A 27375-nucleotide genomic window follows, 5' to 3' on the forward strand; every position below is an offset into this window, starting at 1 on the left:
ACTGCCTCATCTGACACTTCCTTCACTATTTTCCTCACATTCTGTCCACTTACACCCAGCTCCCTCAACAATGAGACAACAGACTTTGCAATAAATCCTCTACATCCTACTTCCACTGGACATATTCTAACCTTCCATCCTCGCTGCTCTGCTTCTGCCCCCAACTCCACATACCTAAGCTTTTTTCTTTCATATGCTTCTGCTACTAATTCCTCCCAAGGAACAGTCAGCTCTATGAAATAGACTCTCATCCTGCTCCTAGACCACAAGACTATATCAGGCCTTAGATTGAATAAGTAATTGAAAACAGTTAGTGAATAAATGAAAAATAAATAAATACTACCGTTGCCTTAAATTGGGAGAGTTGCTAAGGACAACAGTATACCTGTAGGTCTCTGTGAAATACAGATTTACCTGTATGTGTGAATTTATATGGTTAGAGCTAGAAAAAATTAAGATGCACTTTTGTGATGGACCAAGCCCAAACCCAAGTGTGGGAAGAATACACTACATATGACTCCTAAACAAATACTTTTGTACAGAACAACTGCTATATACCACAAGTCTATTAACATTTAATTATTTGATGTATGTATGCAATTTTTTTTGTCTTTGGACATCTATGTATGATGTCCAAATATTTTTAATTATTTTCTTAGATTTAATTACATAAATATGTACAATAGTATATCTTTTAAGATTTAACCATTAACAAGTGTTCTGTTTTAAGTCTTTTTCATCCCATTTTGCAAATTATTATTTTATAAAACATAGGACTACAGAGCAAGACATATACTCAGATTAAGTGGATGGATGTGGATTGTGCATAACAGTCCAAGAGCAATTACATCATTGAAATCTGAAAGCTTTATGTCTGTTGTCCTCACAGTGGAGCAGAGTGCATTTGGTCTGAGAACACCAAGACACCCACACAGAGTGGTTCAACTTTCAGACATTTGTTTTTTGTCTTGTGGTCTTTTTGCCTACAGTCCCGATGCCAGGATGAATGTACCATCTTCAGGCTTGACTGACACCATCTGCTGACTGGATCACTCGTTTTTGTTTCACATTTGACTTGCCGCCATTGTCACAGTCTCCTCTATTAATAACTGCTGCTTTTTTCAATTAATCAGCCATTCCATCTAGGCCTCAGTCATATTATTTAAGTTTCATACCCACCCACTATCTCATGAGAGAAAGTCTGTTTATTTTTGTCTCAGGTGGCAAACTTCATAGGTTGACTAACTATTCCATTAGGAACCACGACTTGTCAGATTCATCATCAACCCAGAGCTGAGGGAAGGAGCACAATATAGTGGTACAATCCCTTTCTTTTAAAAATGACTTAATAATGTTTGTTCATTAACTTTTTACCTACCGCTTCAAAATTACCTCTTCAACCAAAAATTGCAAGAAACTTCTCTGTCAACATTGGTCACTTGTTGTCCTCTCTGACCTTGTTGAATCTGCCTTTCAGTCATGCTTTGCACTGTGCAGTTGAGTTGTTTTCCAGGGCAAGTAGACTTTGTTTTTAGAGGGTTAGGGTTAGGCAAGTGAATAGTCTTTTTCTCTTTTCTGTAAAACTGAATTTTGAAAGATTTTATTTTGATTAGAAAGCTGTACTGCCTGAGTGCATCCTCCTCGTATTTCTGACATTTTTCAACATCATTATGATGAATTACCAGGTCAGTGCAAGAATTACTTACAAATGGGAGCAGCTGAGACCTCTGAAAGAACTCTAATCTCAGACGATTAAAAGAGGAAATGCTGTGGATGTCAGGAGCAAGACAGAGAAACAGGTGGAGGAAATTCAGGCCAGGTCTCCACTGGATATTGATGGAGAATTTTAGATCACCAGCAAATAAAATGTAAATGTTTGTAATGCTCAGGAGTTCACAAAAAGAATATTGAGAATGCAGAATTATGTGTTTCACAGAGATATAGCTACAGGAGCATATACTCGACTCAAATGCCTCTTTACCCAGCTTTAAGATAATACGAGGCATCAGAGACATTACGAGCAGTGGCTAGAGGTATCACAATGCTTGTTAGCTGTGAGTTTCCTTCTATATTTCTCACAAGAATTCACTCGTTATTCATAGTTTTTATTATATTCTATCCTTTTAGTCATGTTTTAATTGTTCGTCTGTTTGTGTATTTAGTGTATTTATTGTATAATTTTAGTTGTTGATGATATTTTATTTATATATTTATTTGTGTTGCTTATTTTTAGCTCCTTTCATTTATTTGTTTGTGCACTCTGGTGTTTCCTCACTGCAACTCGCTGACAGTAAGATAGCGCTTCAGTTACCTTCCTTCCAGTATGTGTGGCATGTATATGTATATGTATGTGGGTGTATGTGTTCGTATAGATATGTGTGTGTTTGTGTGTGCGTGGCCTTGGGTTTCACTGCTTTGTTTTATTTTCTTCTGTCCTGTAAAGCACTTTGTGCTACATTTTCTTGTATGAAAAGTGCTATACAAAAAAAGTCTGATTGATTGATAGGTCTGTGTACTCTGAGAAAATCCAATTTAATCTAACAGAGTTAAAGTTGATATTAGATTATCATTTTCAACATCTATGTGAATATTAAAATCAACCCAAGGTCCCAGAGGTCCCAAGGTCGAGATCTAAACAGTGGGGTGATTGTTCCTTTGCCATTGCTGCTCCTAGACTGTGGAACAAACTGCCTCCTGATATCCGCACCATCACTGATCTCGGCCTTTTTAAATCGAAGCTTAAGACCCACCTTTTTAGACTGGCGTTCTAACCTCACTCTATCCGCTCTTTTTTAATTATCTTAATTTTATACAAATTTTATTGCGCTTGTGGAAGGCGTTTAATGCCCTGCAGCACTTTTAGCACTTTTACCATTTCTGAATCGTGTTTTATGTATTGTTGTTTTTATCCTGTTGTAGCACTTTGAGTACCAGTTGGCTATTGTAAAGGGCTATATAAATAAAGTTTGATTGATTGATTGATTGATTGATTGATTGATTGATTGATTGAACCACTTCAAAGACTTTCTGTACTCAACCCTAAGTGAGATGAAAAATCAGATAATTGAGACAAAAAATCTGAATAAAAGCCAGGTGGATGATACACAATAACAAACAGAAAAGGTCTTTGTGATTTCCACAAAGAGTCAGGGATTAAAAAGACATAAAAAAAAAATATCTTGGGTCTAGAACTGATTTGTAACCCTGATTTGAACATAGCTGCCACTCCGCCTCCTCTGCCCGTGGTTTGAGGAATGTGAAAATGTAAATATCTAGAGGGGGTTGATTCATTAACGCTAAAATGATCCTCTTGCTGCTGCCAGGTTTTAAATCAGATATTAGTATGATAATCACTAGTTAGGTAATTTAGTTCATCAGTTAGGGTTGTATGGATTGATACCTACCCAGATAGCAAACGGACCGTGCCGGATTTATGGTAGACTCAGGGACGGATCCGCAAAACGGACCCGGATCGGAGTCCACTTGCACACCGGAACGCATCCGGAACAGATCCAGATCACGGACCCGGGTCGGATCCGCCCCGGACCCTATCCGGATCCACACATTAAGTGTTACATCCGGCCCGGATCCGTTCATAGATCACACCATCCGGCCCGGATCCGTTTCGGATCCATTTATGATACTTATAACGGAAGTGGACTCATTTGGTCCAGAACCTTTATTTATTATGAATTTATTAACAAAAGTAGATACAGATAAAAACTTGCTTACCAACTCGAAATGACTCCATAAAAATCCCACCAGTTTTAGCCTTATACACTGGAAAATGATTTATTGTGAAGCTGCAAAAGATAAAATTGGGTTATTATTACGAGTAAATTTACAGTTTTGAGTTGGTAGCACTGTTGCAGGTGTTAGAATCCAGCCAGGGGTCTTTCTGTATGTGGTTTGCATGTTCTCCCTGTACATGCATGGGTTCTTTCTGGGTACTTCATCTCATCTGCTATCCATTGTGCTGTACTGCTCTCCCTGCCTCCCTCATCCTCCATACCAGGACAGTAACCTCCACCAACCTCCCTGGAGATATATGGGACATTAGAGTATGATCCTTGTGATCATATGATTGGTTGGATACAACCACTTAAGTGGAATTGAGTTCAATTAAAAGAGCTGGCACAAACACCAGATTGACCAACACATCCCTACAAGTGGCTAATATGATAATAGACACAAAAAAACATGAAAACATGTGATGGAAATTCTTACATTTATTTATGAATACTCACATACTCATTTAAATGAAAAAAAGAAATAAAATAGAACTGGCATAACATGTGATGTGCTGTGCTTAGACATCGTCAGCAGGGTGAACCTCGTGTGTTCTGCGTCTCCTTGAGGTTCCCCTGTCTGCTGCCAAGTTGAACCACCGGATGGCATCCTTGCAGACATCATGTTCAGTGGAAGCACGAGCGACAGGATTTTTTCTGACAGAATCTGTAATCACAAAAGGAGATTTTCAATTAAGTTATCATCACAATTTGTAATGTGACAGGATACACATAGTGATGCACTCCAAAATAGACAATCTGTCACATACTTCAGACATAGAATTTCTAAATATAGGAATGCAGTTTAAGAGCAACAAAAATAACCTGTGTATAGTCAACTTAGATGAATGAGTGATGAGTGAATGATATAGTGACCAAAACTACCAGGGTTAACTCAAATCTACATTACCTACCGGCAATATGCTATGTGATACTTTCACAAATCTGCACCAATTTCATGTTAACAGGTACTTTTCAAAGCAGTGCATGGTTATTTTGCAATTTACAGGACCTATTATCTAACTTAGATTTCCTTCTGCTTTTGAGGGGAACTACGGCTGTATCAATGTGCACCTTCTTTAAACACACTGAGGCACACCAGCAAATTTGATGGGATGAGAATGGCTAAGCAACCATAGTCATGTGTGGATCTTTTTTACATCTGAAAATAAAAACCATGCTACCTGCGACTGTACATCTTGACTTGTTGTTCTACAAGTAAGCTAATTTAAAATGAGTATGCAAGTTCTCAGCAGATCTTTTTGTTTTAATTTCTCCTATCATCATTTGTCATTTTTTTTACAACTGAAAATAAAGAATAAGCAATATAATGTGAGTTTTGATGTCATTGGGTGGCTATAGTTTGAAACACTAAATTTGTAAAATTCCCTTCTTTTAACACATTAAACAGATGTTGATCAGAATCAACAAAATCACCTTTGCTTTTACTTGGCACAGATTGCAATGAAAATTGGTGGTATCGCACATCGTTACTTACTGCGGCTTGGACAGGAGATATCTAATATTCAGCAAACCACATGTAATAGTTTTTGTGTTTTTGTTCAGTTATATTTTTTGTCTTAATTTTTTGGAGATTTTCAGATTTTGCTCCTCATGTGTTATTCCATCCATCCATCCATTTTCTATACCCCTTGAATCCGTTGGTCGGGTCGCAGGGGGGCTGGAGCCTATCCCAGCGGTTATCGGGCGAGAAGCAGGGTAAATCCTGGCCAGTCTCATGTGTTATTGATTTATTAAATTTGGGTGGTCTGGGAGAAGACACAGTCATTAGCTAGGGGTAGCAGCAGGTGAAAAGCTGCAGAGAAGTGTATAAGACGACAGTGTAAGACGCCCTGGTCTCAACACTGATTTATCCTATTTTTGGATGACTAATAAATTTAGCCGTTTCAACTATGAGAGCTGCCCCTTCCAAAGTGGGATGGATGCTATGTCTCTTAATCTGACCAGGCTTTCCCTAGAAAGATTTCCAATTATCTATGTAGCCCACGTTGTTTGCTCGACAGCCAGCGATTAAAGGATGACATGCGGCTAAACATGTCATCACTGGTCAGATTTTGCAGGGGGTCCAGAGAAGAACTAACCTGACTCACGTCATCTGACTGCGTTCACCAACTACACGCGGGGGCGTTCCCTTTCCTCACACAACCATCTGAGGAGCCTGGGAGTCATATGTGTTTCGTCCGATTAGAAAATAATCAGAGCCAATCATTAATCGCTGGGTGGGACTTTGGATGAATGGGCGCCCATTCATGCTCCAGAGGGCGGGAGTCAGGTAAGCTCTGAGCAACGTCACGGGTTGAGTCATTGGGAGTGGCTGAAGTGGCGTGTCAGTCAAGATGACGGACAGATTCTTCATCCAATCATATGCACGAGTTTTAGAAAAAATAGCCCCATTTGAAATCATGTCGGTTGTGGGCTCATCCCAGATGGTATGCGAATACCAGAGGGCGGGAGTCAGGTAAGAGAAGAACTACTCGTCCAACATTGTTTTATTAGAATTACACATTGAAGCAACATTAATTTTAGTGACCTCCGATTGGCGTAACTGTGTGTCAATACCGCCAACATGAATAACAATCTTACTATATTCACGTTTATCCTAAGCCAGCAGTTTGAAATAGGATTCCACGTCACCCGCTCTGGCCCCTGGTATACATTTGACTATGGTCGCTGGTGTCTCCAATGTTACGTTTCTGATTTTTTCGGAACTGCCCATTGCCGGGTTAAATTTCTCTCACAGGTGTGTCACTGAGTGGGGAAAATTTATTAGAAACATGATCAGATTGACGGTAAACCATAAAACTTTAGAGAGACCACTAGAAGAGTAAAATGTGTTGAAACAACAAGGATCTATAGAAATGGGTGCTAAAAAAAACAAAGAGTGTGTAATAGCATTTACAATGTAAAATATATCACTGTAAGAAGAAATTCAGTGATATTTAGTAATCCAGAGGAGCGAAAAAGTGTGCTTGGGTTTAGAATAGAATAGAAAATACTTTATTCATCCGCCAGTGGGGGAAATTCAAATTGGTCAAGTAGCGCAAAAAAAAAATTGATATTTACAATGATTGTATATTAGAACAATACTAATAATAATCATAAATTAATTAATACATTTGAGAAAAACATGTCAGCAGTCACTGTTTAAAAGCCTTATGGCTGTTTGGACAGAGGACCTCCTGAACCTCTCAGTCCTCTGTCCTGCCAGGATGCTGTGGAGAGGATGTTTACTGCTCTCCAAAACAGAATATAATTTCCTCCTCATCTGTTGCTCCACCACAGAACTGATAGGGTCTAGCCTTCTGCCTACTGCAGAACTGGCCTTTTTCTCCAGTTTGTCCAGGCGCCTACAGTTTTTGTCTGTCATGCAACTCCCCCAGCAAACAAAGGCATAGAACAGTGCACTTTCAATGACAATCGCAGGAAGAAGAGACACTGCTTCTATGTTGGCAGAGCTATTCAGTTATTATTACCCCCAGGTATTTGCAGGTCTGAACAGTCCATCTCCCTTACATCAATGCAGACTGACTGGCATGGAGTTTTAGATCTCCTGAAGTCCACCACCAGCTTTTTGGTCTTGGTAGTGTTCAGGAGAAGATTGTTCTTTTTGGTCCAGCCATTGAAGGACTCCACAAGGTCCCTGTACTCCTTCTCCTGTCCACTGTGCACACATGCCACAATAGCCATATCATCAGAATACTTCTGTATGTGGCAGGACTCCAAGTTGTACCTGAAGTATACCATGTACCATGAAGTATACCATAAAAGGAGCCAAAACAGTACCCTGTGGAGTCCCAGTACTGCATTCCAGTGTTCCAGAAACACATTTCCCCATCCTGACATACTGTGGTCTGGCAGTCAAATAGTCTGTAAACCATGATGTCAGGGAGGGGCCACACCCATACCTAGAAGCTTGTCTATAAGTATGGGAGGACGTATGGTGTTGAAGGCAAAGGAAAAGTCAAAGAAGATGACTCTCACATATGAACCAGGCACATCCAGATAAGCATATGCCCGATGCAGCATGTACAAAATCACGTCTTCCTCTCCTATGTGTTTCTGGTAGGCAAACTGGAGGGGAGTCTATCCAAGTACTTCATGATATGAGGTGTCAAAGCCATCGGTCTGTAGTCATTCAGCTCCACTGGTTGCCCTAATTTGGGCACTGGTATGAAACAAGAAGTCTTCCACAGCACCGGAACTTTTTCCATCTGAAGGCTCCTATTGAAGAGCCTCTGGAGAGGGACTGCTAGCTGTCCTGCACAGTCCTTCAAAAGCCTTTGACACACTCTATCTGGGCCTGCAGCCCTCCCTGACCGAAGTCTCCTGAGTTCAGCTCCAACCTCCTCTATAGTTAGAGACAGGGGGAGCTGCTCAGGTTGTAGTGGAGGGATGGCGACCGGAGTGATGTTGCTATCAATCATAGAGATGAGGGTGGGGGTGCAGCTGGACAGAGGAGGGCTAGTGGTGGGAGTTGCTGCAGAGTTGGAGGTGCAGCTGGACTGAGAAGGCCAGGAAACAGCCACAGATGTGGAGGTGCAGCTGTGGTCGGGATCTTTGGCGATGGAGGTGACCATAGAGGTGGAGGTACAGCTGGACAGAGGAAGCCTGTTGGTGAGAGCTGCTGCAGAGGTGGAGGTGCAGCTGGGTGTAAGAGGAGGCTTGGCGATGCAGGTTGCCATTGAGGTGGCAGTACAGCTGGGCAGTGGAAGCAGTATGGAGGAAGCAGCTGTAGTAGTGGGGGTGGAGGGAGAAGCAGCAGAGGAGGGAAAAGCCACACTGTCAAACCTGTTGTAATATTGGTTAAAAGTATTGGCTCTGTCCACATCACCTTCCACAGACTGAGAGTTCTTCAGTCTGTATCCAGTGATGGTCCTCATGCCCCTCTACACCTCCTTGGTGTTATTGTTCTCCAGCTGTCTCTACCTTTTTCTTGTACTCCACCTTAGCTGGATGTAGTGTCTTTTTAAGTCCTGTTGTACACTCCTTCGCTTTTCTCCATCCCCGTTCTGGAACGCCCTCTTTTTCTGGTTCAGGTGGTCTTTGATGTCACTGGTGATCCATGGTTTATTATTAGGACAGCACCTTACAGTCCTTACATTCCCAAATATGTGTCTTAAAAGTGACTTTAGCATAGGGCTGCAGACTGAAAAACACAATGGGACAAAGGCCTGAAGTTGTACCTAGTCCCACTTCAAATTTGACTGTAATACAACAAAAAAATTGTATTTTGTACAGGTTTTTTCTAAGGATAGGACCATTGACATTATTTGCTCTTGGCAACATCATTGCAGCAGTCTCTGCCCTACACAAAGCATAGAGGCACATCACGTGTGGCACACTTCACAGGAGTCTTGGTCTGGCAGTGTCTGCACCTCAAGCGCCCAGCTGTGCTGTGGTCTGATATGTGCACAGGTGTTTGTGATGACTGGCAAGAAATGGCCCAGGTTCAACTGAGGTGGTAGATCCCGTTTCTGCCAACTCCAAGGCGAAGGTCTCCCTGAATGCCTTCTGGTGCAAAGGAACCTCACCTGTGCTTCTGCCATGTTCTTTGTGAAAGATGCATTCACAAAAGCAATTTTCATGAAGTGGTAGAAGAACGTCTACTTCTGTGTTTTGTGCAAGACCTTGTTGTATCTTATCAGGCCATCTGATAGGTCACTCCCCCATGTACCTAAAAGGACAGTTGGAAAAACAAAAATAAAAAATTGAATCAAAATATGTCCAGCACACAAATTATTACATTTCAAAAGGCAGAAATTACCCAAGACTTGTTGTAGACTAACTATTTTACTGGTGTACATTTACTGGATCCTTGCCAACATAACAGGACTGTTTTTGTTGGAGTTGTATCTTTTCTTTGAATACTGTGAGGCTTTATTGGTGACTTTGACACTTTTTTGTATTTGCAACTGCTTTGACATAGATTTTTATGGTCTCCACAGTTTTGATTGTATCCTGGATTGGCATACATCATTCAAATAGCAAGACCCTTAGCTTTCCAACGGTATACAACATATATAGGTACATATAAAGGGGGGCTGAGGAAAACCTGAGATTTGTCCTGAAGTATGCAACGTCCCGCCGGCGGAAACGTATAAAGTTTAGGGATTAATTCTGTGTCCTATCCTTGACAGTGCCAATAGTTCCTCTCTTGTGTACACTGCTCTACTGGTACCAGTGCACATTGTCAAAAAATAAAAGGAAATAAATAAGGAAGTAAATAAAAAGCAGAACGCTTAAAATGTTTATATTAAAACTAAAATTACATAAAATTATATAAACGACAAAAATTCAGAGCTACACAGACTTGCTGCCAATAAGGCCAGCGCATAGCAACTACCGTTGTTATTGCACTACTGTAACAGCTCAACTAATATTAGCTTGACAAAAGCTAAATGTTTATTTAGGACATAAAAGTATGTCTGTCTCTGTAAATTTTTTTTTCTTTTTTTTTTCTATTTTTACAAGGCTAATAAACAACATGAGTTGCGACACGTTCTCCGGTTTTGGTGCCTGAAGTACCGCCAAAAATGTCTCTTGTGATTTGTGTAAATCATGCTTGTCATTGAAATATTCACAGTATGATATTTCCTACAGGAAAAAAATTACACTTGCTTCTTTGTGTTCACAGGCCATACTCAGTTGAGGGAAATATAAAAAATATATATATTTGTTCATACATATATACCAAATCCAGAAATCATCTCCCTAGAGTTCCATTACATACCTTTATTTGCATAATATTAAGGATAAAAATGCAAGTTTCTATAAGAGTGTTCAGAGGAATGTTTAAATAATTAAATACAATTAATTTACAATCAAATACATTACTAATACAATCAAAATTTACCTTTGAAATTTCTGAAGGGTAAACAAATTTGTGAACTCCAGATTTCTCTTTAGCCCCATCTCTGTTCACATCCTCCCCCACTCCTAACACCACCTCTGCTGTCTCACCACACATGAATAAAGTGGTGAAGTGAAATTTATTTATATAGCACTTTTCAGCAACAAGGCGATCCAAAGTGCTTTACAACACAAAAACAACAATCAGGTACAGAAATACAGAAATAAAAACATAAAAAAATAATAAATCAGACACAGAAAATCAATCAGGTAATTTTAGCCAACAGTAAGATTGGTATAACTATAACAGAGCAAAAGTAAATTTAGCTAATAGTAGGATTGGTATAACTATAACAGATAACTTGAGTAAACTAACAAACATGGATAAACTTTCCTCTAAGAGGAGGCATTTAAAAATATAGCTAATAACAGAACAGTTAATTAGATACTTAACTTAATAAGATAAGGGTAGAATGACAGAAGAAATACCACATTAGGGGAGAGGAGGAGAAAAAACCTCAGCACAGGCAGAGTGAAACAAAGACAGAGTAGCAAGTAGGGGAGGTGGAGGTGGTGTCAGATGCGGATATGTTTTTGTGCGGATATGTGTGTGTGTGCATATGCGTGTGTGTAAGTAAGTCCATGAAAGCACTGTCTCAGAGGCCATTGTCTTTGATAACAGGATGGAAAGCTTATCCACCAGCCTATACAGTTCAGAGCAGGTCCACAGATGTCCTCAGGGAAGGGAGGGCAGAGGGAGCAGAGCATCTTGTTTACATAATATTTAGGAGAAATTGAAGGACAGCCGTCCAAGAAGAGGGGAGCCAGAATTCAGATAGCAACTGTTTTGGGTCAGGCCGGCATTTATTTTCTGTCTGCCTTGAGAGTTTTGCTGGGTTTCTCAATGGCGAATCCAAACAGCCAAATTCATGGACTCTCTGCCAGATCCGAGTGAAACAACTTTCTCCAGGATTTATTCCATTTCATTCCCGAGTCCAGGAATGGCATCCAGCGTGCGATTCTGCTCACATAACATCATAGTCTGAGTGTTGTTCGCTCTGTAGATCTCATCGCATATGTCTCGCAGCTTCACAGTGGCCAGAACAGCTGCCGAGGTTTTCCGAATTCCTCGATATGCCAGGTAACCGCCAACTCCAAAAAGCAGAGAGCCTGTTATCAAAAATCCAATTTTGTACACATCTTTGACATCCTCGACAGACATTATTGGCAGATATACAATCCTCCACTCCCAGGAGTCCATTGTGTATCCGGAGAAAAATGTCCCGTCTGGACAAGAGGGTTCCCCCAAACCCTGTCTTCTCGTTGAGAAAATTTGATCAATTGCGTTGAGAGACCAGCTGGCCAAATCCATAATTCACAAGTTTTGGAAACTATGCAAAGAGAGGCTCCGAAAGATAGAGACGGAGGTAGAGACAGACAGAGGGAGGTGGGAGACAGAGAAAAGGCGTCCTATAACACATATAAACATCGAGAGCAGCATCAGAATCCTAGTTAACATGCTAAAATTAATACAATTAGATTCAATGCAGTTTTCTTTGTTTGATGCAAGACATGTTGTATGTCATGGATCAATGCAATAAGCAATTCTCAAATAACATTTTTTCATAAAACAACAAGTAGAAACTGCAGTAGGTGGAGTGTCCACGTTATTTGCAGTTAATTGAACTTCCTTGTCCCTGATCTTTGTGTTTCAGTCTCTGGACGGGTTTGTATTTGCACTAAACAGTGAGGGACGTTTCCTCTACATCTCTGAGACTGTTTCCATCTACCTGGGACTGTCACAGGTAAGTCAGTGTTTTGGTATGTCATCAATATGTATCACTAGAAAAAGACAAAACTTTGCACATAGTATTAGGATTTATTTAATAACTCTTGAGGATCCTCCAACACAATTGTCTTTTTTTTCCTCTTTTTTTTATCACTTTTTGATTTCACTCTGATTTGTTTTTACCTCTATTTTGTCCCTGTTCATCTATTCCTTTTTTTCTCTCCTATCCATGGGGCCCCCCAAAGTGCAAATCACAACGGCAAATCAGAAAACACAACGTCAAATCAAAAAACACGACGGAAAAAAATCAAAAAACACGACGACAAAACAGAAAACACAACACTATTAACCAAACCAGAAAAGGTAGGTACCCTTGGGCGAAATGAATCGTCGCTGATTGGACTGATGGTGGTCCATCCTTTGAACCAGAAGGACTATGGTTTACATGTTTTCAGAATATGAGCGCTGCCAGTGACAACGTACGTGCTGCTATTAAAGAATATTTTGATGCAAATATCCCGTCTTACATATGCTACTTTTTCTCTCGATGCAAACACAAAGGTCTCAAAAGATATTGACAAGATGTTATTAAACTTTTTATGGAGGAACAAAAACCACTATTTAAAAAAAATCAGTAATAATGAACTCATAAGACAATGGTGGCCTTAACTTTTTAGACTTTTATACTTTAAATGATACTTTCAAAATAAATTGGCTTAAAGGGGAACTCCGGGGCATTTGAAGCGCATTTCCATTGCTAGAGGTTGTCAAATACTGACAGTAGGACACAGAGAGGTGCAAATCGGCGCTCCCTGTGTGGAGATCGCGCTGTGCGCACAGCATGTCATGCGAGGCTAATACGTGGTGGCTAAGGGGCAAATGCTAACCCTTCCACGTAAAACAACAACTTGCACACAGCAGCAACGTCACACCACTTTATAAACCATCCGACAATAAAGTCACAAGCCTTACCATCAAAACTATATGCATGGTTCTCACATTACTGGCATGGGGACGTTACAAAACAACTTTATAAACAGCATGTCACTCACCGGCTGGTTGTACGCTCGCGCATGTGAAAGCCCAAAAGAGTCGATGGACGATAATCCAATATACAAAACAATTATATTCTCTAGAAAAACTGCGTTCAAGTATTTAAAACATTACAACAATACATACCCAGTAATATTGTTGTAATGTTTTAAATACTTGAACGCAGTGTCCTACTATCAGTATTTGACAACCTCTAGCAATGGAAACGCGCTTCAAATGCCCCGGAGTTCCCCTTTAAACAATTTATCAAGGACCTTCAATTTGGAACTTGATACCAAATTTATTTTTTTCTAACTTAGGAGGCCTAAATTTCTTTTTGCTTTGTAATTATAATGTTGAAAAAATCCCCTCAAATCTATCCTACTTTCATAAACAGATGCTTCTTTCTTGGTCTTTTTGATTTACCGTCGTGTTTTTTGATTTGCCGTTCAGGGCCACCGTATCTATCATTACCAAAGAAACTTCTCAAAAGATGACGACCCATTTAAGATCTCATCAACTCATTGAACGGAGCGAGTGTGTATGTGCATTTGTGCATGAAGACTTTTCATTCTACTTTGTCAACTTGGTGACAAGCTCTAAGCCTAAATAAAATTACTCTCCACAAGTTCCTGTTAATAGAGACAGGTGTTCATCTTTATTGTCCAACACTGTACTTGAAGGCACTTATAACATTGTAAGAGTTGTACAATGCTCTGTGAGTGTATTACGTCTCCAAATACCAAATACTGCACTTTTCACTACACTTTGAACCGTGTTGTTTATGTACACTTGTCTTTACTGCTTGCATATTTTGGAAAAGTTGTAAAGGGTGCCCCCTTAGAATGCTGAAGTGAACTAAGGCAGCCAGGAATAAGAGTGGGCCTCCACATATTGGAAGGTCTATGGCTCACTGTCTGGCTTCCCCAGTCTACAAGCTGATTCCCTTCATATAACATGTGCAATATGTCAATATCCCATTGATTCCCAATGATTCCCACTTTACCTCCATTGAATTCAGTGGTGTGAGTGTGAGTATAATTGCTTACATAGCCTGTATATTCATCACTGTGTATAGGAATTGCTGTATGTGAAGTGAAAGTGAAGTGAAATTTATTTATTTTGCACTTTTCAGCAACAAGGCGATCCAAAGTATGAGTGTGTGTGTGCGTGTGTGTGTGTGTCTCTCAATGGGTGACTGTGGCTTGTAGTGTAAAGGCACTCTGACAGGTCAACAGGACTAAAAAGCACTGCAGTAAATTTTACCATTTTGAAGACTGCACAACTCAACATTCCAGATGTTAACATGCAGCTGCATCTTACAGATTACAGAATAGAATACTTTATTTTACAGAGGAATACATGGTGTAGTTAACTGCACAGTCTAATATCTTAGATGGAAATAGCTGGAATGTCCATTCCTGTGGAGTTTGGCAGCTGTCTTGAGTGCTTTGCAGTTGCAAATATTTTTTCTCAGTTTGGTGGAAATAAATTTAATTGGATATAGCCTTCAGTTCAATTCAATTCAATCGAGTGTTATTTTAATAGCTCTGAATCACTTTAACTACTCTTTTCTCAAAGAAAGAAACCCTCCGACAGTACACGTTACAACAGGCTTAAGAGCATACATGAGACTTATAACTCTTCCAGACTCATGAGCATCACCTTCCAAACTTAATGATCTTAGCGCTTCTCTAAGTCTGTTAATTTCCCTGTAATTAACTGACCATGTCGAGCTGTGATTGAAGCTCAACTGAGACTGGAACTGCTACGGTGAGAAGACAATTCAACTTGGCTGTAAATGCAGGAGTTTTTTTTTAAGATTTATTTTGAAATACGTGCTTTTATATTGAAACAAGTAAAATAGGAAGTAGTGCCGGTTAGATCCGTGAGCTTCACACAGAGACCGAGGAGCACCTGTAGCGGTGATGTTACCTGCTAGTTTATCTTTATTTTAGTACTCCATGCTTTGTGGTGTTTGCTGTAACTGTGTGAATGTGATGCAGAGGAGAAGTGGAAGTTAAAGAATCCTAGTTTTGACCGTGAAGATTGCCTCTGAAGAATGACTCTGCCGTTGGTTGAGAAGCAGCTAAAGTGGCCAGTATTACTTTTATTATTTATTGGTACCAGCGACAATGCTAAGAATGCTATTTCTTTAATGATTACAACAACTAATGTTGTCTTTTCTTTGTTTACTTGAACATTTAGTTCTACGGTATTGATGTGGCGTTAATAAACATCTGTGAAAAGAACCGGAGCCTCACATCCAATCAATGGGCGGCATATTGGCAGAGTTTTCAGATGACTTTGGTTCTGTCGACTTCACCGTCTGGAAGAACTTTAAAATGAAAATGGCCGAGTAAAAGTTTCGTACCCCTCTCCATGTTTGGTGGATCCGCCAATTACTTTCTTTTCCGGTTCCGCAGCAGAAAGCAACAGACTTTTACAAAATAAAAGCCTGTGAGCAACAGACTTTTACAATAATAAAACCTGTGTTAATGCGCGATAAAATATTTATCGGTGTTAATATTTATTAACACAATACCACATGCTCCTGAAGCTTGATACAAACCCTTTTATGACAAAGCTCTAACTGTGTAAGGACTTGCAGAGTCTTATGTGGTGGTGCGGTTTCTCAATTGACAAAATTCTCATTACTGCAGCTGCTTCAATTAATTACTGCAATGTTTTACACAACCCCTGGGTGCTTGTCATGCAAATATGAAATAATATGTGCACTTTCCATGCTAATATGAAATGATATAGTGATATGACATGTTAATGTGAAATTTTGATTCTGTAAAGACTATATACTTTATACTATATCTCACTCTATGTACTGTCCAACCTTGTTTGAATGGCAAATATTTTGCACTCTGACTCTTTATGTTACATTCACAGACATGAATGAAGTATGAAGAACATATGACACAAAAGTGGCATGATGTTTGATTGACTGAATACCATCTTTCACAGATTGATGAAGCTATTGTTTTTACTTTGCTCATGTCTAAAAAAGGTTTTTATCCTTTACTTTTTGACTTAAGATGGTCAGGCGTACTCAAGAAGTCTACAGAAGCATGAAAATCAGACAAAAAACAAAACCTTGCTTAAATATAAAACAACTGAAGAAGCAGTTTGCATAAATAATGTAATAAAGTCACAAACATATAACTTTCTTATATGTTGCTATACAAAGTGAGGCACTTGGAGAGTAAAGACCTGAGACTATAAGAGAATTATTGTGGCTGACCCTTTCTGCTGCATTCTTTCAAAGAGTGCTTTAGAGAATGAACAACTGTAAATTGTTTTATTTTTAAGAGTTGCCAATTAGTATAGAGGGTATGGGTTTACGTCACTTCCACCCCGCGACACGCTCATTCGGACTGAGTGCAAAACCAGAGCTATAGAGTAATACCTCATATATAGTATTACTCTATAGCTCTGTGCAAAACAAACCGCCCACAACATGGTGAACACAGCGAAACTGAATATAAATGGATGATCCAGTTCAGCTCCCCAAAACCTTCTGGTGCACAGACAGACATGTGGCCAGAAATCGGGTATCCGGACATTTATATGTACCTGATTTCAAGGCCAGGTAAATACACACTGCAAAACCTATACAAACAACCATTTCTATATGAATCAGAGCCAGATTAGCACATTTAAAAATCCATATATTCCTCAGTCAATAGATTAGAACTGAAATAGCTATCATAGCTATCATTACCTGATAAAAAAAAGTCAGTTTACAGTAGTAAATCTATCTATCTATTTAAGTAGATAGGTAGATAGATTACTTTATTCTTCTACAAAGGGAAATTATGTTGTCATAGCAGTCCTTTATTTGGATACAATACAATAAGAAACTGAGGTAGAAAAAGTAAAAGAAGAAAGGTACAGCCAACATCAGATACTTTGAGACTTTCACCCAAGGACTATTTATTTAGGTGACTTTCACCCTTACTAAAGTAATACTTTAACACGATATCTTTATTTTTACTTATTTTTACTTTTGGGTACCTCAGTTAGTTTGCATTTTCTCCCCGTGTATGCGTGGGTTCTCTCCAGGTACTCCAGCTTCCTCCCACAGTCCCAAATGCATGTGTTGCCGGCTTCAGGCCTAGGGGTACCTGGGCCGGGACAAACTTGCTGCACCACATCCTGTGATACAGAATTGAAGAGACGCACACGTTCGTCAGCTGTTAACTTTATGACGGAAGGATTTATTCTTCTCTGTGTGTAAACAAAAACAGGTATCCAACCTATCTGTTGTCTTACTGACTCCATCTTCAATACCTTTGTGCATTACATTGCCTCTTAAGAGAATCAATTCAAACAATAACTCTTAACGCAGGTTACTAGGACCTATTCAACACATTCCCATTAGCTGAGAATTATCAGAAAACACATTCAATTAACACACACATACATATAACCCGCTTTTGTTTTGTTTATATCCTTTTAACAAAAATCAAACATTCCCATTTGTTCATAAAGAACAGATATTCACTTTAGCTTCAACTCTTAACAACACAATTCAAACTACATCTGCTCCTTGAACAATGCTATTTTCTATTTTGCATAACATATGTTGTTCAATCATTTTACTGCAAAAACACTTACAAAGAAATGCTTTCTGGCCTGAAAAATTTATACACATATTGAATTAATTGTAGGCCTATTTAGTTAGTCCACAGTGTTTTTGGAGTTAGCTTCTCTCACACATTACTCCATAATCCACAAGTCCTCTATAATTAGCAAGTTAGCATGCGGCCCTTTCTCTCTATTTACCGACGATCGTCTAACAAAACATTTCTCTGACTGACGTGCGCCAACAACCACATTAGGTGCAAGTTCCACTCTTAAATGGTAGCGTGTGCACTACTTATAAGACATCTACTAACCTGTGATACAGAATTGAAGAGACACACATGTTCGCAGGGTTGCCAACTCTCACGCATCTGCCGTGACACTCACTCTTTCAGACTTAGTGTCACGCTCTCACACTTAACAAAGAAATCTCACGCTAGATAATTTTTTCTTTCTGTGTTGATTTTTTTCACTCTCGTTCTATCTCCGAATGCTTAAACTCATGATTGGACCACAGCAGAGTGTCTAATCCCTCTTTGATTGTTGATTCACTGGAAACGGCTTGTCATTACGTCAGTCGGTACGTCAGTCGGTACGTCAGTCGGTACGTCAGTCGGTACGTCAGTGACGTCGGTCTGCCAAGGCGAAATCTGATTGGTAACGCAGCGCTGTCTCACTACAGCAATGTAGTGTTATTCGATTCAAGTGAGCGCGGCCAGTTCAGTCTGAGGGGAAGGACAAAATTTACCACTTCACTGAGAAGCCGCGAAATCAGTAAGGTAACACAAGAAATAGGCTTTCACTTGATGGTACCCTCTCTTCCATTATGTGCATAAAAATGAACGACCTAGAGCCGTGCTGCAAGTATGAGCCCCCGGCTCAGATAGTTAAAGGGATAATCCGGAGTAAAATGCACTTTAGATCAATTTACGGGATGTTGGGAGTACATACGTCGAGTTGACATCAAAATCATGTCATTCGGATGTGTTTTGAGAATTTCGATTTGACCGCAGCTGCCGCTACAGACCGTGGTGAAGTTGGTTTGATATTGGTTTGAGAAAAAAGACACCTTATTTCCTTATTGTGAATATCTGTCGAATATCCAATATCAAACCAACTTCACCACGGTCTGTAGCGGCAGCTGCAGCAGACACATTTCCGGAAAGGTACTGGCTTGATTAAATTCATTCTGGACCCTATATCCGACCACATGAAGACCTCGGGACACTTCGGTTTGGCTTTAGGGACCCTCTACTCACTACCACGTAAGTGTTATGTTGTTTGGAGCTGTAGAAGAGGTATAAACATAGCGTTTTGTAGCGGCAAAACGATATGCCCCTCTGACTTCCAGACTAATGACTTTTGGCTGAAAACGGTCAAATCGAAATTCTCAAAACACATCCAAATCACATGATTTTGATGTCAACTCAACGTATGTACTCCCAAGATCCCGTAAATTGATCTAAAGTGCATTTTACTCCGGATTATCCCTTTAAAGACGCAAAGTCTGCCACAACCCGCCATAACAGTTCTATACGATGTGAAGATTAGATATGCACACACTGATATCTTCTGGGGTTTTTTGTGCCTGGTGGTGTCTGTCTGTCTGTCTGTCTGTCTGTCTGTCTGTCTGTCTGTCTGTCTGTCTGGTGGTGTGTGTGTGTGCCTGGTAGCCTTTTAGAGGGGACTGTACTGTATGAGTTGGAAATTGAAGAGAGACACTTTGGATATGGACATTAAAGGCAAAAAAAGGCAAAAACAAAAAAAAAAGAGACCAAAAAAAGGCAAACAAAAAAAATGGATCAGCAACCCTGATGAATGGTTATTTTCTGATGGTCACAATTGTTACAAAATGTTAATGTTTATATTAATATTATTAATATTTTGATTTCTGATTTGAGTTTATATATTGATATTTGTAATATATTATATTTCTCTCTGTTAAACAACATTGTCGTTTGAAGGGCAGCTGAGGATGTAGGCTATGAATAAGATGTGGATTTAGGATTTGCCATGTCTAACTAGTCACCTTAAAATCAACTAGAATGGAAGAAATTGCATTTAAGAAATGCAAAATTTTCTAGAGGAAGGCCCCACACTCTGCACTATTGCATACTCATAAAATGTATACATGTGTCTACATCATATCCACACAGATATATATATATATCTGTACTGTGGAACAACTTCTGAGATGCGTGTTGCAAACCGACCCGCTGAAATCTCACTCCAAGGTTTTTGGAAAAGTTGGCAACCCTGTGTTCGTCAGCTGCTAACTTTACGACAGAAGGATTTATTCTCTCTCCGTGTGTGCAGTGGTACCATTCGATACCCGTCAAGTGCAATGCGCCCTCTGGCGACTCGATTGAGTATTGTATCTACCATCCAATCTTGTAGCAAAATGAAACGTATCTTTAGCCACTGCTTATGGCACAATAAAAATATAATAATATATGGGTGTCTGTTTCCCACAGTTTAACCCTTTACACATGCATGTTAGGTTAATTAGTGTCTCAAAAGAAATTGTCCTTTGGAGTGAGTGTGAGCGCGTGTGAGGTTATTTGTCTCGGTTGTCTCTAAGTGGCCCTGTGATGGACTGGTGGCCTGTCCAGGGTCTCTCGATGACTGCTGGGATAGGCTATTAAGACGGATTAAGCAGGTATAGAAAATCGATGGATGGATAGGTACTTCCGTTACCTTAAGTTAGCAAGGGTTATGAAGATAGCTAAATGAAAGATGCTAACATTAAGAGCTTTACTGAAGTAACATCAGCAATACATTATGTAATTTAATGATATGATGTTGCCCGAAAATACTGCTCTGACTCCTTTGAAAACCTGTTTGTACAGTTGATTGCACAGCAGCTCTTCCCCTTGTTCAATATCGAATATGATTGACTATTTAAACATTTGGCGGCTCTGCCACTCGTTGTTTTGCCACTCTGTGGGCATAACTGCAGCTACTTCCGGGTACCGTGGCGTCACATGCATAGCCTCTATACCTCATTCCACATCTGGTTTTCAGATATTGTTCTTATCTGTTGTTCATTTGTATTATTGTTGTTCAGTTTATAATCTCCAGGCTTTCCTTTGTTCTTTGCCGGTTCATCATCCATTCATCAACCAGTCTTTCAGTATGTCCCTTAGTTCTGGTTGTTGGTTTAGAAACTGTTCTGTTCAGGTTTGTTATCCTGCCCTGGCAGCAATTTTCGTTGACAATTAAAGCTGTGAGATCTACTCGCTCTTCCAACAGTACCATTGAGAAAAAATGCAGCTACGCAGACCATTCTCTCTCTTGTTTTTTTGTTTTCTTGCTATACTTTCATATTCTCAGCAACAAACTAAATGCTTTGGTGCCTGGTGCTGGTTTGTGGCCCCAGTGAAAGGGAACTCCTAATGTAAAGAACTACAGTATTTGTTCTGCTCTCAGTCTAAAAGCAGGGAAATTGTAATGCTGTGTATTCTGGCCCTTCTGGCCTTATTGTATAATAGATAATAGATAATGATCTGGGAAATTCCCTTCTAAGAAGAGTATCACCAAGTACAGTATGCAGCTGCAATTTGTATGGTGGATGAATATTCTGCATTGACACCTTGAAAATGATAAGTCCGTAAGTGTTCTTTGTTTTATTATATCAAATTAAATTAAATGTATTTATATAGTGCCAAATCCCAACAAATATCATCTCAAGGCACTTCAGTCAGTGGGTCTACATGAGATTAATTCGATTATAGTTGGGTTATGCTCCTTATTTGAGCAAGGGTAATTATCCTTAGATATATGGCGGTGAATCACCCCGGTACGATAGGTGGCACTGTACCCATTTCAACTATTGCTAATTGAGCCACTTCCGGTTGACCGCTTCACCACCAACAACAACAACAACAAACTCAGTCATTCGAGAAAGATGGCGAACGAAGGGCAAGATGAAGCTACTTCTCTCTAAATTTTCGTTTGTGATGAGCATGATTATTGCACAAAAGCAATGCATATTCTCCATCGTTTTGTTTCTTTCTTTCCGACGGTGGCGACAACAAAAGTAATATCGTCTCCTTTGACTTCCGGTTCACGATCCCGGGAGAAAATCTCTAGCATGCGCAGAACACAAAGTCTCGGGGTCTTAATCCAATCGTGAGTAATCCGATCCAATCCAATTTCTTGTCCGATTAAGTTGTATACTTGAACTTAATAACTCTTAAATAGTCTTATTGTAATTTAGCCAATAATCCGATCCTTTCAGTGCCATGTAACCCCACTGAATGTTACAGTCCAATGTTCAAGCCAATTGGAGTCCAATTCATGGTAATCATAATCCAATCAAATTCAATTAATTCAATTCAAAATTCATACATACAATCATAAAATTCATACATACAAAGCCAATTCAAAAATTTTTCCGAGCAAAGGAAACTAACAAATTGCACTAAAAACTTTTCTTCGGTCCAATCCCCCTTCCTGAGCATGCATGAGACGACAGTGGTGAGAAACGACTCCTTTTTAACAGGAAGAAACCTCTGGCACAACCAGACTCAGGGAGGGTGGCCAACCGCCTCGACCAGCTGGAGTTTGAGAAGACAGAAAAGAAGGGGCAACAAACACCATAACACCATTCAAATATACATGCTGGTTAAACACAAGTTAATGACAACAATAATGCCAAATGTACATAATGTCTTATGAGGAAATAAATGGTGGAAAAACGAGAGCAAAGGTGTGTCATAGGAGGCCCCCCATTAGTCTTCCCACCGGGAAGGTTGAGGCGGCATCGGCAGAACGACCCACCGGGAAGGCTGAGGCGGCGGCAGAACGACCCACCGGGAAGGCTGAGGCGGCGGCGGCAGAACGACCCACCGGGAAGGCTGAGGCGGCGGCGGCAGAACGACCCACCGGGTAGGCTGAGTAGGCGGCGGCAGAACGACCCAACGGGAAGGCTGAGGCGGCGGCGGCAGAACGACCCACCGGGAAGGCTGAGGCGGCATCGGCAGAACAACCCACCGGGAAGGCTGAGGCGGCATCGGCAGAACAACCCACCGGGAAGGCTGAGGCGGCGGCGGCAGAACGACCCACCGGGTAGGCTGAGTAGGCGGCGGCAGAACGACCCAACGGGAAGGCTGAGGCGGCGGCGGCAGAACGACCCACCGGGAAGGCTGAGGCGGCGGCGGCAGAACGACCCACCGGGAAGGCTGAGGCGGCGGCGGCAGAACGACCCACCGGGAAGGCTGAGGCGGCATCGGCAGAACGACCCACCGGGAAGGCTGAGGCGGCGGCGGCAGAACGACCCACCGGGAAGGCTGAGGCGGCGGCGGCAGAACGACCCACCGGGAAGGCTGAGGCGGCATCGGCAGAACGACCCACCGGGAAGGCTGAGGCGGCGGCGGCAGAACGACCCACCGGGAAGGCTGAGTAGGCGGCGGTCCAGCTCGCCAGAGGTGCCACCATGTGGTCACGTCGGCGGCGACAGCGGCGTCTGCGTCGGCAGGGTGAGGAGGATGATGTGGACTCCTTTTGACGAATAGCGCCCAGGTCAGAAATAAGTCCCAATTCCTCCAGCAGCAGTGGAGAGGGCAGAATTTCAACATCCCCATATAAATTCCTTAGAGCCAACTCACACTGCTGCTGGGCTCCTCTGTGAGGGCCTGCTGGGTCCTTTTGTAGGCCGGATCCTACTGTCATGATGTGTTTAGGGGAGGACCCAGGTGCAGACACAACAGGAGGCAAAAATAAAGTTGAAGGATTTATTTACAAGGAAAAACAAAAGGCGCAGCAAAGCTGGAGTTATCAAAAACTAAACTGGACATGAAACTAAGAAAATAACAAAACACAAGCAAAAGGACAGACGAGGAAAAACCAGGGACCGGGGCGAGAAAGGCGGACTAGAATTACGGACTTAGAGTTACGGACCAGGGGACAAGACAAGACCAATGTAATGAAGACCAAAGTACTGAAGAGGATCCGGCAAGGAGTGGTTGGACTAGACAGACATATATACTGGGGAGGTGATTACTGGAGTAGGAACTGGTGGTTGATTGGAAACGGGTTGCAGGTGAGTGAATGAGAGCAGAGGGCAGGAGCAGAGGTGGAATGTAACGAAGTATTTTTACTTCGTTACTGTACTTAAGTAGTTTTTTCTGGAATTTGTACTTACTTAAGTAAAAATAAAAATGCAGACTTTTACTTTTACTCCGTTACATTTTGTGAAGACTATCTGTACTTTCTACTTCTTACATTTCTGGAACTGACGTCGTTACTCGTTACATTTAGTCAGTGCTTAATTTGTAAATCATAAGGTGCCGGAACGCAAAGTACATACAGCTCAGGGATGACGAGACGCGTACAGGTCCCGGAACGTATACAGAAAAGGTGCTGAAAACAACATGAAAATGTCCACTTGAAACGCTGTGGGACTTACAAGCCTCAATTTCAAATAATATCCATGGTATAAATGTTATGACGATAATTTATAATTATTTTAGGCTAGTACGCAAAACATAGGCAAATGCCCACATCACCACAGGTGGGACTTCAGTATACAGCCAGCAATTAATTTCAACAGGTCTAACGTGTAAAAAAAATATTTATTATTCAAAGATTGGCACGGCGGCCTATTAATAGACAGTATGTTTGCTCACCATATTTAGTTGTTTAAAACACCCCACATCACGAGCATGTCCGGATTGTCCTCTACCTCTTTTTTTCTGCTTTTACTGCGTGTGTCTGTGGCAGTTCTGTGTCCTTTGGCCACCCAGGACCTCACGTAAGGGACTGGATTGAATTTAGCCAGGGGGGTCCAACAAGATTTAAGAAGAGTAAAGATGACATGGTGGATGTGAGCAAAGAGCTACGGTTAGGAGTGCAAATCAAGTTCATTTGAGAACTAGCGACCGCAAATTGAATTTGCTCCGGGGCTAGTCTAGTCACTTGAGGTCGTTTTGCGAGGCTGCAAATCGAAACTTAATCAGGCCAATCAAATCGTGAGGAGCGGGGTCGGAGGCCGGGCTACCTAGTGACGACAGAGGTGCTACGTTTCAGTGTGTAGTTCCAGAGAGAGGTAAACAATGGCTGCGCCCAGCGAACAGTCTTTCGAGTTGGCTTTGGCAGCGACTCTAGAAAATTTAGATATACAGTTTTCTTTGCGAGACGAACAGATAACTGCACTTAAGTTTTTTTTAAAAGGCGGTTTTCGGAGTTTTGCCCACCGGGTACGGTAAAAGTTTAATTTACCAGCTTGCTCCGTTGGTCCGTCGCAGTGACTACGTAATCCTTCTTCATCGCTCTGATTGGTTGTTGCGCCATCCTATTGCGTGGCGTTGAGTGCAGAGGCAACTTGACAGACAACAGTTTATCCCGCCCACACTGCTATCCAGCGTCACGGGTCTGGCTTAGGCTAACGTTGCTTCACTCCTAGGTCAGAGACATTTTTTTTAACTCTTTTCAGATGGTTTTCATGTTGGTTTTGTGAATGGTGTTCCTTTCCAATACAGATTTTGATAATTCAGCATGTGTCTTTTTTAATCTTATTTACTTCTCTTACTCTTGCACCACGTAAGACACCAACATAGACACAGATAGTTTCTCTTCTTCAACATGTTTGTTGTACATGCTGCTGGATGTGGTAACAGAATGTTGTTGATAAAAAAAAAATTAAGTCCTAGCACCTTTTATAAGTTGTTGTTTTCCTTTTGCTGCTCTCAACAGAGCAGTGTTGGAGAATATGTTGGCAAGGAAATTACTTAATCCGTTAGTGGTAAACTAGTAAATGTGTTGTCATTCACAGAATTAGAAGTAGAACTATGCACTGTATTGCCAATCACACACAATATCGACACCAATCTTTCAGTACACATACTGTATATTGCTGTGAGCATTTAGAAGTGACATTGGCAGGTCTGCGGTTATGTAATTAAGAACTATAATGGCACAGCCATGACATGGAGAAAGACAGCCCATTGCTCAGTACCCAGTACTTTTACTTTTGTACTCAAAAGTACATTTAAAAGTTAGTACTTAGTACTTTTACTTAAGTACATTTTTGGTGTACTACTTTTACTTTTACTTGAGTAAATATTTCGTAGGGTACTTCTACTTTTACTTAAGTACAAGACTTCAGTACTTCTTCCACCTCTGGGCAGGAGAGAGACTGAGGAGAGAGAGAGAGAGATGGCAGAACACAGGGGGCGAGAGAGAGCACACTAAGGGAATACACAAGGAGAAAATAAAACATAACTGAATACTGAATAAACATAACTAAAATGAAAGAAAGACTAAATCTAAATACAGAAAACACAAAGTACTGAATAAAAATAACATCAATAACTAAGCCACAAGAACACAACTTAAAATCCAGATCCTGACAGTCTGACTATGGTGTTGAAAAGAAACCAGGGATTATTCTTATTCTCTTCTATCAAAGTTAAATTATTAGCAGTTCTAGCTTCATGAAGGGCTTTCCTATATGTTATTAGACTATCTTTCCAGATTTATTGAAAACTCTTCTGAATGAGACGAACACCATTGTCACCATAGATATTGTGAAACAACATCAGTTGTTTTTCTATGGAGTCACATTTCCATCTAGAGGTCAGAGGTACCAAACCGTTAAGCTAATCCTGTTGTCAGGTCAGATATAAACTAACTCTATGGTTAAACAATGTAATGTGTGTTTCACAATGCTCCATTAGTCAGAACCCACTGATAACATTCTGTTTAAGTTTGGATGTGTATGACATTACAGATTCCAACCTGTAACCAACGTTATTTTTATCATATGAATATGCTGTTTCCGAATGCTTGCTTTATACCATGTTATTTCATGTCTGTTTTATAGATAGATAGATAGATACTTTATTGATCCCGAAGGAAATTCAAGCATCCAGTAGCAATACATAATAAAGCAATAAAAAAAATGTTTATACAATTGTAAACAATTTAAAAACAATCTAAAAATTTAAAAAACAATTAAAAAAGAAAACAGTTTTAAAATATAAATTATATTTATAATTATATCATTGTACCATGTTCTGGTTTCAGAACTCTTTGAATGTGTGTTGAAATGAGTCTTTATCTTATTAAACTTTTAACTTAGATTGAAAACCCCGGAAAAGGGTGGAATGCTCTTTCCGGGTCGGGAATGAGATCCTTCCCAAAGTGGAGGAGTTCAAGTATCTCGGGGTCTTGTTCACGAGTGAGGGACGAATGGAGCAGGAGATTGACAGACGGATCGGTGCGGCGTCTGCAGTGATGCGGGCTCTGCACCGGCCCGTCGTGGTGAAGAAGGAGCTGAGCCAGAAGGCGAAGCTCTCG

General features: G+C 40.6%; 1 protein-coding gene across 2 annotated transcripts in view; it reads left to right on the plus strand.

The window, feature by feature from the left end:
* npas3 (neuronal PAS domain protein 3) overlaps positions 1–27375 on the plus strand; it is a 424371-nt gene that overhangs the window by 251659 nt on the left and 145337 nt on the right. For both annotated transcript variants that reach the window (XM_075448043.1, XM_075448044.1), the window contains exon 5: positions 12374–12463. In XM_075448043.1, coding sequence (XP_075304158.1) covers positions 12374–12463 — 90 coding nt within the window. The remainder of the gene's footprint in view (positions 1–12373; positions 12464–27375) is intronic.

The sequence above is a fragment of the Odontesthes bonariensis genome, chromosome 17 (assembly GCF_027942865.1).
Source record: "Odontesthes bonariensis isolate fOdoBon6 chromosome 17, fOdoBon6.hap1, whole genome shotgun sequence".
Classification (NCBI taxonomy): Eukaryota; Metazoa; Chordata; class Actinopteri; order Atheriniformes; family Atherinopsidae; genus Odontesthes; species Odontesthes bonariensis.